Source organism: Pezoporus occidentalis, unplaced genomic scaffold (assembly GCF_034315485.1).
Source record: "Pezoporus occidentalis ecotype Australia unplaced genomic scaffold, CSIRO_AGI_Poc_V1 ctg68, whole genome shotgun sequence".
Lineage (NCBI taxonomy): Eukaryota > Metazoa > Chordata > Aves > Psittaciformes > Psittacidae > Pezoporus > Pezoporus occidentalis.
The window spans coordinates 5,083,976-5,098,807 of NW_026916030.1; the positions used below are offsets into that span (position 1 = coordinate 5,083,976).

Below are 14,832 nucleotides of genomic sequence, written 5' to 3' on the forward strand. Positions count from 1 at the left end.
GTCTTACAAACTGTGCCGGCATTTTTATCACAAGGTTTCTAGAGCGAGGCAGTGCAGAATACATCTAGTAATGTCTTTGGAGGTACAGCACATGCTGCTGTCTAAAGCTTCTCCTTACCCTACATTCCCCCTGTTCTCCTTTTTCCCCTGTAAGAAATGATGATAAATGGCAGAATCGCTGTTGTGCAGATTTAAGGCATTCAAATGTTCCCGACTCTTGAGCACACGTGATGGAGCAGCTGCCTCTCTGTGCCAGTATTTCCTTAGTGGCTTTCACAGGTTCCCTATGCCTGATGGAACAAGGATTTTAAAACCAAGGCAGGTTTCATGTTTTATTTCAGACTCATCACTCGCCCATTCAGTGAGATCATGCTCAGCCTCTCCTGTCACTGCTCCACAGCACAGGCCATGAAACCTTCTGCAACACAGGCGATGGCTGTTGCTTCTGCTCTTGGCTGACATTATAGAATCATCTAATGGTTTGGGTTGGAAGTGACTTGAAAACTCATCCAGTTCCAACCCCTGCCACAGGCAGGGACACCTTCCACTAGAGCAGCTTGCTCCAAGCCCCTGTGTCCAACCTGGCCTTGAACACTGACAGGGATGGGGCAGCCACAGATTCTGTGGGCACCCTGTGCCAGCGCCTCAGCACCCTCACAGGAAAGAGCTTCTGCCTAGGAGCTCAGCTCAGTCTCCCTTCTGGCAGGTTAAAGCCATTCCCCTTGGCCTGTCCCTACATCCCTTGGCCAAAGCCCTTCTTCCAGGTTTCCTGGAACCCCTTTAGGCACTGGAGCTGCTCTAAGGTCTCCCCTTAAGGAGCCTTCTCTTCTCCAGGCTGAACCAGCTCAGCTCTCTCAGCCTGCCTCCAGAGCAGAGCTGCTCCAGCCCTTGCAGCATCTTTGTGGCATCCTCTGGACTTGCTCCAACAGGTCCACATCCTTCTTGTTTAACACTAAGAATCCCTGATGTGGCTTCTCCCGGTCCTCCAAGTGATGAATCTGTCATCTTGGGGCTTTTGTAATTGTTTTTTTTTCATTGGTTGTGGGCTTTTGGCTTGGTTTTGTTGTTCTGGTTGAGTCTCTTTTTGAAAGTTCACTCTTATATCAGCTTGCAGGTCCCACTCAAGGTCAACCACTCTGTTTACTCCATTTAGAACCCCTTAGTGACATGGTAAACATCATCTTTCTCCAGCCAGCTAATCACAGTTATAGACAACTGGAGCTGGAATAGTGGGTATGGCAGAAATTTGGATTTTATTCCCAAAATTGCTACTAAGCTGCTGCGTGACCTTAAAATATAACCTCTGGAAGAGGAAGGGGAAAGAATAACCAGGATCCAAGCAAACCCCAATGACGTGTGTATTTCTGAAAGCTTTATCTTTACAGTTTTGGTTTGGTTTCCTTATGTAGGAAGCAGAAGAAAGGAAGTTTGTCTGTTTCTGCCCTGGGGAGGGAAAGCACCAAGCAAGAATCATCAAGATTTACTGTTGTGTTTCCCTGCTTCACTAAGCAGCCCCAGACTGCTCAGGGAAGGATTAATGTGTCTGTGGATGATCAATTTTAGGTCTGAAAACATTTACAGCTTTTGCTATGAAATGATAATCCTTTCCTCACCACATCCCATGGGAAATGGTAGCAAGCACTAGATTTTTTTATGAGGATGGGACAGGCGAGAACCGCTGGAACAAGCACATAACCAGCAAACCATTACAAAGCCAGAAACACATTTAAAAGCAAGGACTCGACTGAGCGATGGTTGATGAGAGGCCAAGAGGCAAGGAGCAGAAAATAGCCAAGGAAGACAAGAAACAAACAGAAGGCTCTTCCCTGGGAGGCAGCAATGCTGCCTTAAAGCACTCACTCTTCCTAACTGATGAACCAAGGACCTGCCTGCTGATCCCAGCGAACCAGGGCAGGGCGAGTCGTTGGCACTGCAGGTTGGGTCTGGCTCAATACATGCCCCAGTGCATACAGAGAAACTCTCTAGGAATGGGGCAATGGCTACAGGCTGCTGCTCCTCCCCAGGCTCGTCTGCTGGAGCTGTAACAAGACACACTAGGGAAAAAAGAGGAGAAAAGACACCCAATCTGACAGCTGGCAGAGCAGAATCATTGCAGACAGACAACAGGGGACTTTTACTGGTGTCCCCAAAATGGGTTTTAAACTTTATAGAGAATGCTGACAGGTTTTATACAAGGCTTCTGCCTTTCGGTGGTAGAACAAGCCCAAAAAGGCAGCAAGACTATTCCAGCCCCTATTTGGGACATGGACACGTTCTGTTTTCCAGATCAGATTGGCAGCAGTACTTGCTGTGCCTCTTCCCTTCTACTCTTTACCCTTTCTTGGTGTGAAGTGGGTGAGGAATTATTCAGTTTGGCAAAGGCAGAAAGGAGAAAGCAGATGACAGGAATTCAGATCTCTCACATTTTAAAATAGTATTTACTAGTGGGAATAGAAACGAGGGCAAAAATGGCCAGCTCAAACATCAATATGAAATCTCAGCAATGGTTAGAACCAGCTTAAACTTATTTTTGATCAAGTTAAGAAAAGGTCTCAACTTTTTTGGCAGGCAAACCTGCCTGTGCACAGCAAAGAGCACAGAAGAGGGATGCAGGACCTGCCATCCCTCCACACCACCACAGAGCACTCTATAATCCTTGCTCCTGCAAACTAACAGAGCATAAAAGCCTTTCAGAAGGGGACCACCATGGAAACAAAACATTCCTGATTACTTGGTTAAAGACATGCACACCTACATGCACCTGGCATTAAATCAGCCTTGTATCAAACCCAATCTCAACCCAGGATTTTCAAGTGTCTTTAAAGATACAATAAACAGATTTGATTTTGTTACAGCCCCACGCTCTTCATGAACCAAACGTTGTCATGTTTGTGTTCAATCATGAAAACCAAGAGAAGAAATTGAATTAGGTAAAATTTAATCTATCCTCCTGGCTGCAACTGGTTTCCCACACAACTAATGGACCTTTAAGCAGTCATGTCTAAAGTTCTATAGTCTACTATAGTACAGACACTCTCAGCTTTCCCCTCATGTCCTCAACAGCTTCCCATACAATGAAGATAACAGGAACAGAGTTAAATCCTCCAATGATAGCACCATCATCTCCTTAATCCTTTCAGAAGCTTCAGCGAGGCTGTGAGATGTGCACAGGAATGGACCAGCCATCACACGCTGCTCACAGGGATCCAGGACCAATGGTCCCCAGTTTCTAACTCTTGACACAAACCTGCCTCCTTCTCACCTTCTGCCACACTGAAGTGGCTTCTATCCAAATTAACAAACCCGTATAGAAAAGCTCATCTTCTTAAGGGTAGTGCAAACAAGTGGTTTTCACTTGTGCCCTTGTAGTACAGGGGTTTGGGGCAAGGCACCACCACTCTTTTGAAGAGCCCTCAACTGAGCTTTCAGATTCACAATAACTTTAATAAGAAAGGCTGAGACCTTCAGCTTCAGAAAGACATAACAGAAAATCCTACTTGTGTTACCCTTGGGGTTGTCCCCCCCATATAAGCATAGACCCTCACTTCTCACCCTCCACAAGATCCACAGTCGATTGCAGTGAGTCCTGGGCTGCCTATGCCCTAACTGTCACAGCACTAAAGTCATGGTTGCCACCTTTGTTCACCTTTAATACACCCCATGGATGCTGCCTTCACTTTTGCCCCATGCTGGGCTGAGAAATGAGACTGAGCTACTTTGATAGATCACTTAAAAGTTGTTTCAATGCTCATTTCCCATCCCACCATGAAAAGCAAATGCGCAACCACGTCCTCAGGAAGCAGAAAGTAGAAATACTCTAGTACTTATTGTGTCAATGACCCTGGTTTTAACTGGATACCACCTATATGGTTCAAGTCAACCCCTGCCGTAATCCTATTATGCAACTGCATTGCAAATTGGGGAGAGGGGGAGTGGTTGTAACACAAACAAAAGAGAAAAGCTGCAAAAACAGCCAGGGTAACACCCTTGTAACATCATCCCTTCGCATTCAGTTCTGCAGGGAAGAGAGGCCCCATATGCTCTGCCTCTTCTCCCAGGGCTGTGTTGAAAGATCCAAGGGCACAGAAAGGAGGCCCAGCACGGCTCAGAGCTCCTCCACAACACGCAGCCTGAGCAATGCCAGAGGCAGGGGACACAGAGGTTTTAAAGACCTAAAAAGTTCACAGAAGAGTTCAGTCCTGTAGGAAAGATCAAAGTTATTATTCACGTGCATCTGCCCGCTATTGGGTTTCTGAAACTTTAAATAAGTAAAAGAAAGTTCTTTGGAAACTTCTTTGATTTTAGAGAGTAGAAAATTCTTCAGAGCCACTAAATGCATCTGATAAATACAGCCCCTCGTTCCAAAGCGCCTTCAAGTGGGTTTGCCACAAGAAGCCATTTGTAGCTTTTGGATTCCTAACCCATGAATTTCTGAGGACCATTTCTCCGCTGAATATTTGCGAGTTGAGCAACAGTGCCTTGCGATAGGCCCCAGGAAATCAGCTGCTGCCTTGCGTGCTTCTGATTTGATGAGTTAGCACGGTCCTCCTGGCAGGAGGATTATTTTTACTGCAGCAACATCCAGCAACACAAAAGAAGTCGGAGAAGCCCTGGGATGGACACAGCCCCGCTAGCACAGCGAAGGGGCTGGGGTGAAGAACTTGCCTGAAGTCAGGCCAAGCAAGACCTCAGTCCTCCAGCACAGCACAGTACCTCCATCACCCAGGCTTCCAATGTGAACTAGACGGGTCCACGTGTTTAACATCTACAAATGACCACGGGTATAAGTCAAAAATCACCTTTTAAAAGCAAACACAAAGAATTCAGTTAAATGAGTGGAGAGCAAAGTTTGAAGAGAACAACCAAAGTGAACTAACAGCTCATGTATGAACGCACGCTGAAAATATTTTACTGATGGGCTCATCTAAACTTTCTTCCTGCGCCTGGGGTTGAGTTTTACCATCCCCCTTGTTCAAAACAAGGGAGAATCTTCCCTGGTGAAGCAAGTATGAAGCCGAGGCCTGAAGATAGGGCTTTGTTTATGGGCTCGGCAAGAAGATCACTTGACATTTTACAACCATAAATGGTAGAGCCGCGCTCCCTTTGTATACTGCTACTAATGAAAGTCACCTGGGGTCCGGATGCCACGAACACCCCTCGGTCCCCTGAATGCCAAAGCCCAGCCAGCACCAAACGTCTCCCCAAGCCTGGCCCCAACCCGCGAGCAAGGGATAAAACTCACGTCTGGGATGGTGGCAGCATCAGGCCATGCCCTTTGCAAGCACAGAACCCCCCCAGCTGATGGTCCCTTGGTCCATCTGGGTACTCACCTTCCAGGTAGCAGCTGGAGGAGGAGGAAAGCCCCTTCTTTGATTTGCAACCCACCAATTTCAAGCAAATCTCCAACATTTTCATTTGTTAGAATTTGGCTTCGGCTGTCTGGTTTCCCTTCCCCCCCCAACTTTCAGCTTCTTCTCACGCTGTGGAATTATCCGGTAAAAGTTTTTAAAAAGTCTAACAAAAAAAAAAAAATCTGTGAAGAGTCTCAAAAATCCAGGAAAAGTTTAAAAAGAAAATGTCCAGGAAAGTTTAAATCAAAACATCCAGGAAAAGTTTAAGAAATCCAGCGCTCTGAAAAGCATTACAAGGGCGAGCCCGGGAGGCGGAAAATCCTGGGGCCCCGCATCTCCTCTCCCGGGGAGTTAACTCCAGCCATGTTCCCTCCTTCCCAACTCTTTTGGCGGGAGAAAGATGGGGGGAAAAGAAAGGAGAGGAATAAAAGAAGGGAAATAGAAGAGAAGGCAAAAAGCCAAACCAACCGAGTCGGGCAGAGTGGCTGCTGCCCGCAGTTGGCGGGAGCTGCCCGCATGCGGGGCGCTGGGTGCAGGCAGGGCTCTGGGACTCTGCTGCCAACAAAGGGCCCCCTTCAGCCCTGCCTGCTCCATGACATCAGGCAGGCGAGCAACGCCCTCGCTCCTTAACCCTCCTCCTGCCTGCACCCTGCTGCCTCCTCTCCCAACAAGCAACAAGTTCCCCCAGCCTGGGGAAGGGGGAAAGGCAGGACTGAGCGGTAACAGCACTGCTGCTTTGGTGTTTGTGGTGCGTGGCTCTGTTATTAAACCAAGTGAATTGTAGGCAATAGCCAACAGCTCAAAGCGTGTCATTTCACAGTGTATTAAGGGAATTGTTCAAATACCGTGCCATGCAACAGGGAAAAGCAAACAGAGCTTTGCCCATCTGTAACCCAGCACAAAAACTGCAGGGGAGCTGGAGGTCCTTCCCAAAGGATGCTGTCGGAGAAGCTCTGTGGCAATTACAGGCAAACAGATGGAAATCTCAGCTGATGCAATGACACTCACAGGATATGACTCCTCTTGCATAAGGGGGCAAAAGTTTTCACTCTCCCACTACCAACTATTCTTTTCCCCTGGAAACTGTGCCTTTCCATTGCAGGTTTCTCAGGGCTACATGTTAATTACTGCCCCCCAGTTTTACATTTGTATAGATTACTTTTTAGTATCATTGTGTGCCTCCTTTAGAACAGCCAGCATTTTTGTTAGATACTTGCATTCTCTATGTGTGCGTGTGTGAATATATATTTATATATAAAGGAGATCCCTGCAGTGCTCAAGGCCAGGTTGGACGGGGCTTGGAGCAACCTGCTCTAGTGGAAGGTGTCCCTGGCCATGGCAGTGGGTTGGAACCGGAGCACTCGGTGTGTCACACACAGGATCAACAAAGCAGCAAATCTTCATCTTTGTCCTAGGAAACTTCCCTGCACAGCTAGCAGTGTGTTTTGGAAAGGCTACTGACTAGCTAGTGCTCTTTTGCCCTCAATCTTTTCAGACATTTAATACTTGAGGGGAAACTCTCTGTGTTTCCAGCATCTGAGGACCATGCTTCTGAAACAGCAAACACTGCTCAGACTCCTTAAACACTGCTTTACAGCAATACTTTGCCTCAGTTCTTCTGATCCATGGGGTATACACATGAAAGACGGCTTGGAAGGAAATCCTTAGTCTCTCAACTCATACTGAACTGCAATAATAGCATTTGCCTTTTTTAGACTACAAGTCACATCAGTTCTAGCAAAGAAATAATCACAGCAAGGACAGCTTGATGTACAAAGCACTGTCACGCTTTTCCAAAGAGGAGATGGATGTGGGTATCACCATTTAACAAACCAGGGAGCAGCGAGGGAACTTAAACCTCTCCTCAATTTAGAGAGCCCAGAGAAGAGAAGAGGCCACAGACCCAATCCCCCACCTCTGGCAGCTTCCATGCGCATCAGAAAGACAACGATGCGGTTCTCCCCACGTCCTCCCTTTGCTTCTGGAGAAGGATTTCTATTTTACGGGAGCACGAGAGTTTCAAAAGACACCAGCACCTCACTTGTTCCCTGCCTGCCTGCCTTCATTTGGGAATGCAACAGAGAGCTTGTGCAGAACTGCACTGGGGAGAGGGGAAAATAAAAGGAAGAGAAGTTCAAAGCAGATTTGGAGGAGAAAGGTTACAGAAATCACAGGAGGAACTCAGCCATCACGTGTTTAGGCCCAGTGTTGGCGTTCAGGGAGCTAGGAATGAAGAAACGTTGTAAGAGCAGACCAGGCCTCTTGCACACAAGTTCTTTTCCATATGAGGAGCATCCTTACCCTGCTTCTCCTTCTGCTGCAGCTGCAGGAATGCAGAGTCCCCAGAGCATTCCCCCCGCAGTACAAAGGCTGCCTCCCCTGAACACCACCCAGCCGCTACAATTAAGGTTAATACAATGAGCACCACTAGAATTAATGCGGATTACATTCCTGATGAACTCCTGGGGTGCTTATTCCCGAAGAAGAATGCCTCATCTGAAATGAAATTAACCCGCCCGCAGAAGAACCTCACTGTAGGAGAAACGCATCCACTTGGGGAGTTACATACAAAGAGCTACCAATTAATTCCCTTTATGTTTCCATGCAGACAAGCTTGTGTGGTCCCTCTGCCACAAACATCATCCTTCAACGTTTCCTCCTTTGTACTATGGCAAACCAGGCTGTAAATACTTTGAGCAAACACCCTCTGCCTTTCCTGAGTGCCATGAAATTAACTGGTGAAGAAGAATAAAAGCCACACTGCCAGTGTCACGGGAACTCTGCTCCTCTTATGGCTGACATCTATTAATCCCTTTCATGCTTGCCTGTCATATAGACATCTCAGAATAAAATCAGTTATGAAAAGCATAACTACAGAGTCCAAAGGACCAATGCAGCCTTCAACTGAGGCTCTGCTGCTGAACGACAAAACTATTTTGGTTGGGAGCAGACAGCCTCCAATTGTACCTCCTCCTCCGAGGTATCTATTCCAGGTTGTTCTGGGCTTTCTGCACCTAAACTTTAACCGAGCATCCTGGGCAGCATCAAACCCTAAGAGCCTCTCCAGGCCCCAGCTGGGTGGTTATGAGAGCCCAGGGACCCTTTCAGTCCCCTCACTCCCTGCTCCAGCATCAGCCTCTGCTGCAGGGGAAGGAGGGAGCTGGGCTCCACGCTCCAGATGTGGCTTCACAAGCGCCAAAAAGAGGGAAATAATCACTTCCTTCGACCTGCTGGCTCTGCTCTTGTTAATGCAATCCAGTATCCATTAGCCTTTATTGGCCATGCTCATACAAGAGCATAAACCTATTTAGCCAATTGCCTTCATGTTTGAGCTGCTTCTAGCAGAAAACTATTTGTTCTTTACTTTCTTAAAGCTACCCGAAGCTTGAGGAATGATTCTTCCAAAAGGGAACAATCACACACACACACCAGCAGCAGTGAAAGGACTGGACTCCATGAACAGAAAGTGAGTTTTGGCACAATCCCATGCCGTTTGCAGCTGGAGTGAATTGCGCTGCGATACCATTAAAAACAGCTTGAGTGCTCATCACCCATTGAAAAGCAGAGCTTCATTTTGTTTCAGAATCCTTTTTTGAAACCCAGAAAGAAAACAGAGTTTGCAGCCCCAAACACTGGGTGCTTTTTGATAGGCATGTTCAGCTGTTGTGGGATGGAAAAAGCCATGTGAAACAGAAGCAGCACAAACCAGTGGTTAAAGCAAAGGAGTACAGGAGGGCACCAGGAAGAAAGATTCTTGCTTACAGTTATGCATTACCTGCGCTTTATCCTGCTGTTCTCTAAATGCAGCTGGGAACATCCCCACATGTGTTAAAGACTAACTCTGTGCCAGTTATAAAGCACTTTGTTATCTGAAGCAATGAAATGTAGAATCACTTCACTTCTAAGATGCATTTTTCTTAGTAAGGGATAAGGTTCCACGTGATTTTGGGCATTCACAGGTCACTGTCTTGAGGTTTAAGAACAGGTCCATGCCACAAAGCAGTGCCATACCACACAGCTCTCTTCTGATAGCATCTTTCACAAAGTGGAATAACGCATTCAAACACCATTACCTGATTACAAATGTATGTGTATATGAAAATGATCAAAGAAGCCTATGTTGAAATCCACAAGTGACCACAGGACCTGGTACAGATGCATCCGTAACAAAGCTGGGCTTTGATGTAACTGCAAACCATAAAATCCCAGACTGGTTTGGGTTGGAAGGGACCTTAAAGCTCATCCAGCTCCAACCCCTGCCACGAGCAGGGACACCTTCTACTAGAGCAGCTTGCTCCAAGCCCCTGTGTCCAACCTGGCCTTGAACACTGCCAGGGATGGGGCAGTCACAGCTTCTCTGGGCACCCTGTGCCAGTGTCTCTGCTTGTCTGACACATTCCAGTTTTCCTTTGTGTTTTCACATCCTCCATCATTAAACACCTCCATCCACCCTTGCATAAAATGTGCCAAACATTTGGGTAGATACTGGTATGTACTCGATTGGGAGGACTGGAAGCTTTGAAATCCTGCCTGCTGAGCTCTACCTTCTTGGCACATGCAGCACAACACACAGTCTGGTGGAGTCTTTTAAAACTGTTTGTAATGAGCACAGCCTCAGTGGGTCATGCACGTTAAGTCATGAGAGCTCTACTATGGTATGCCAAAGAAAGCACGGCACTACGCGAGTCCAAGGCTGGCAGGGTTCCTCCTGAGTGCACATCCCACACCCAGCCATTAGAAGCCACCTCTGATTTAAACAACCATCACTTGAGTCAATCACCTCTTAGTCTCCCTAATTGTTCACTGACACCTTGTAACTCCTCCAAACCACAAGCAAAGACAAGTCTTCCAGGATACTCCAACGTTCCCCGCTGACTTGGCAATGGCAGCACTACGCAGAAAGGGAGTTACGTTTGTGATGTAGCTGTAATACCTGCCACGTAACAGGTACATGGGGAGAAAAGCCCTTACTGGTGTCTGCACAGGGAATGACTACATCAGCCCAGTCAAACTTTCCAAGTTGGCTCATGCACTTCAGGACAAAGGCCAAGCGCCCAAGACACTGAAGGATCTCCGACTTCCACTTATTTGGTGATCACCGGGAATGAGCAATACCCCTGGGATTAGTAATACCAGACAAAGACAAAGAGGGCTCAAGTGGTTTTCTGGCTCTGCCTTGCTCAGACGAACCTTTGTGCCCTCAGTGATCTGTGTAATGCCACCTCGAGTTTCTCTAGTGCTAGATGCCTACCTCAAAACCACTCCACCAGTGATGCTACTGTCTGTTTTCTTCCAGCTCTTATGTAGACATCCCTCCTTTTCCAGCTCACATGCAAAGCATTTCTATAGAGACCATTATTATACTTTGCCATTAAAGCTCTTCCCAAAACTCAACCGGGTTAGTTCAAATAGCACATTGAAAACAAAAGCCTCTTTCTGTTATTTTGACCATTCGACAAGGGACAATATTGTAAATTAAAGCCCAACCCACACATGAATTTGAACAAAGGCTAGTTAACACCTGAGGGCAGAGAGTGTTTTCCTTCCTTCAGATACCATCCAGCACAGCATGAAAGGCCCTGCAAGAGCACAGAGAAGTATCTGCACATACAATGAAATATTAACACTTCTTGCACTTCACACGTCCTGCTCCCACAGGAAGAAACTTCAAAAAGAGAAAAGAAAGAAACAACAAACCCAGGTTACAGAAAGTCCACTGCAAACACCACCAGAAAACAGGGGATTTTGCAACAAAACATGTGCATTTGTTGGTTTTAATCCTTGATTTAACAGATGTTTGTTATTTGCACTTTTCCTGAGTGAAGGAGGCGGCTGGAAGCAGTGGGAGTTCAGAGATGGGATGTTCAACTACATGAACCTCCTCTCAAGCAGCAGGGCAGAAGGCAGAGAGTACAAACTGAATCCCTGCAATGGTGCTCAGTCCTCACCATACTTATGTAAAGAAGCAAGCTGGGATGCGAGCTCCACAGGGAACTGCCTGGGGTGTTTGCATTTGAAGCCTGCGAGGTTAAATTCAAGTCCAAAGGGGCTCTTCACAAATCACTGGGAAAGTTTTGGGCCTCTTCCATTAAATGCTTTGTGAAACATCTGCAGGCAAGGAACAAAAAAAGAAGCATCTTGCACTATTCAGATCTGAAAAGATAAAAATGGCAGAGTACCTAAAACCCACAGCCACCACACAAACTTCTGCTCACTATAACCACCCAACTTCCAGTGCCTGGACAGTTTGTTAAGGCCCTTAAAGGGAGTGGAGACTCAGAGTCTCTGTGCAATAGGTAGAGTCACATCAGTTTAGGGATCCTACTGAAGTTCAGTATTTCCTGCCAGACCAGAGGAGAGAGGTTAGAGAAAGCCAGGACACAACCAGTAAAGATACATACTTGGAAAGTATCAGAAAATAAATTTTAGAGGCGTTGCTTTGCCAAACACTGACTCAGATGTGGAGTGGGAGCGTTTCCGTATTTCTTTCAAATGAAAAGGCAAGGAAATGCAGATGAAAAAGTGAAGTTAAAACAACAGGTTAAAAGGGGGAGCTCCAAGCTGGTGAGTTCAGGGGCTGTCTTGTGCAATTCTGACCGCACTGGGCAGGAAGAGCCAGGAGGACCAGTAAAACATGGTTCAGTCCTGACAGCAAGGAAGTGGTTAATTTCTTCCATTCAAGAGCTGCAAAATCTGCCAAAGCAGAGGAGCAGGCCTAAGAGCTCAGATTACACGTGAGGAGGGGGTGGAAGGGGAGAAGGAGAAAAGAAAACAAGTATTACTGAGCCACTGCTGCACTAGACCCAGCAGGGATTGGGAGGCGCATGGAGGAGGCGAGGTCTGCCGAGCATCACCACATGAGGTGCCTGAAGCCTGGTTGTTATCCACATCTCCTCATCCACACTGGGGGAACATCAATGCACATTGAGCGCCTTACCCCTGGCCAGTGTGAAAATCCCTTTTGTGCATCAGCTATTGAATTAACATGATTGGAATCGCTGGAACTCCTGTCTTGCCCTCTCCACCCAAGTCATGCAGTTGGGCTGCATCTTCTCTCCTAAGCAGAGAGTTTAATGTGGGGCACGGGTCTGTGAATGTAGCCAGCACACTTGTGCTGCCATGGGTATAGGAGTCACTAAAGTACTTGAAAAGCAAAGGATAAAATCCCTCCTGCATAGCAGACATAAGAAATAACCCGTCAATAAACAAATAATCCATCAAACCCAGCAGCAGTTCAGCTCCTTTGCCTTGGAGCTGACCACACAAAGGAGGTCTCACAGCAGTTTAGACACTTTCACAGCTATTTTGGGGTGAGGGAGGGCTCCCTGCCCAGCCAGACACCTCTCATCTAGTCCCTGCTCACCTAGGCTCTTTCAGCATTGAGTTCGGCAAAGATTACAATCACTTTCTGAACTGCGTAACGTTGAGCAACACACACAGCACCAAGAGACCAGGACGAATTCAATTGCAGAGATCATTTTTCTCTAGGGATCTAATCCTAAGAAGAGTTATGCTTTTGAAATACATCAGTATTGACAGACGGAAACCTGTACAGGATCACAGCATAAACCTTTCCTGACGCTGCAATGAGTGTATTTTCTTTTTTTTTTTTTTTAATAACATACCCAAATGAACAACAAAACCCAACAGTTCCTCCAATCAGAAACTCAAGACTTCCTAATTCATCCACAGGGGAGTACATCTTATGTGGAGAAAGCAGAAGCCCTTTGTAACTACATAACTAAAAAAGCATCTACAGAAGTCTAAAGGATGCTATATAAAACCATCTACAATCACTTGATTGGAATTACTATTTATCCACCCTCCGCATCTACTCTCAGCCTCTGTCAGACATGCAGCTGAAGTGCCTGGTGCTCTGCAGCACTAATGGCTTCTTATTCCCATTGTAATAAATTCAATATATGCTCCCAGAAAGGAGTAAATCCAGTTAAATGCAACTGCCCGCAGCAATGGTTCCCTCCAAACAGGCCAGCATTTTATTTTGTTGTCAAGACACAATATGGGAAGTTTTAAGAGTCCTGCTGGGACTATGACGTAAAGGCAGGACTAGTAATTTCTCCTTGTGAAGAATGAGGCCAACAGGCAGAAACCTCAGACAGAAATAAGCAACTTCACTGTGAAGAAAGGCAAATACAAAGATGCATTGGTCCAACCAGAGCAAGGATGCAGAGAGTGGTACCCATTCTGTTCATGCACTGCTGAGCATAGGCAAATGCAGTCTAAGCACTTGACCTAGCACTAAAGTTTCACAAGGATTTAAAAGCAGTATTTCAAGTCCTAAACAGTAAACACATTGAAAAGAAGCATTTTAATTTGAACTTTGGGGCGAGAGCCAAAAGTTATATTCCCTCGAGGTTGCACCATTACAACAACACAAAAGTCTGATGTTGAATTCATCAGGGGCAAAGTTCTTAAGTTAAACCCTTTCAGGATAAGTTTCTTTGGTATGCTTAAAGTATAATGCTTGTCATATCTGCATTTAGATCTAGAAAATGGCATGAGACTGTGGAATACCTCCATGTTTTCTGTCTTTCCAGGCAAAAGAGGCAAGATAAAGAACGAAGGTGTAAAAAAGAAATCAGTGCTCCTGGTCTCCAGTAACCCCAAACTCTGCCTCTCCATGGGTTTTGAGAAATCCAAAGTTCCTTTCTATTCATTCCCTCTCCACTCTACCTGCCCATCATTAATCAGAGCCATTCACAGAGCAGATACATTACATGTGGTCTGAGGTTTACAGCTGCTGGCGTGAATAAAGGCTGTAGATTCTGTCTGCCCACATACCAGACAGAAAATAAAGAGAAGTGTGGAACTATAACTGAATAGCAACAGTCAGCACCCTATAAGCTATCCCACCCTGCTCCACACAGCCCTGGAGCTGCCACAGCTTTCACTGCAGGCTCAGCTGATACTCACTGAACACTCCACTGTTCAGGGGGGGAGAACTGGATTTTGAGGATGTGCACAAATGATTGAACAAGCAAATGAACAAGTAAAATACCTGCCACAGCTCTGAAAATATGCACAATGGAGCATGGTGGTAGGAAACAGAGTGATACAGGCAAACATGGAGATCAGTTGGGAAAAGATCACGCTGACATGGAGCGAAGGTCCTCATACAGTTAGCCCCATCTAAATCCACAGTGCCTCGGTCCAACCTTTCCCATCTTCTCCCTCTTGTTGGCACCAGTGCTCACACAACCATGTGGTGACCCAGTTCAAGAATGTGAGGACTTTCCTCATGACATGTTCATACAAATACAGTGCTGGCATCAAAAGGGGCCTGGAGAGCTGTTTCTTAATTCAAAATACTGAGAATATCACTGGTAGTGAGTTGTATGCACAGCTTAATCCTACCGACCATTCCCACACCTCTAAACGAATCCAGAAGCAATAGATGTGAATGTAGGAGTGGATGAGATATAGATGCATTTCATTCATCATTCAGAGAGCATCAAACAGA

The 14,832-nt window shown here is 46.2% G+C and overlaps 1 protein-coding gene across 2 annotated transcripts in view; it reads right to left on the reverse strand.

Moving 5' to 3' along the window:
- Positions 1-14,832, reverse strand: part of ABL1 (ABL proto-oncogene 1, non-receptor tyrosine kinase) — a 78,036-nt gene that overhangs the window by 26,791 nt on the left and 36,413 nt on the right. The window contains exon 1 of one of the 2 annotated variants that reach the window (XM_062641354.1): positions 5,331-5,925. The exons of the other annotated variant lie outside the window; for it this stretch is intronic. Coding sequence (XP_062497338.1) covers positions 5,331-5,415 — 85 coding nt within the window. The 5' untranslated portion in view covers positions 5,416-5,925. Of the gene's footprint in view, positions 1-5,330; positions 5,926-14,832 lie in introns of those variants that run through there. 2 annotated transcript variants of the gene reach the window in all.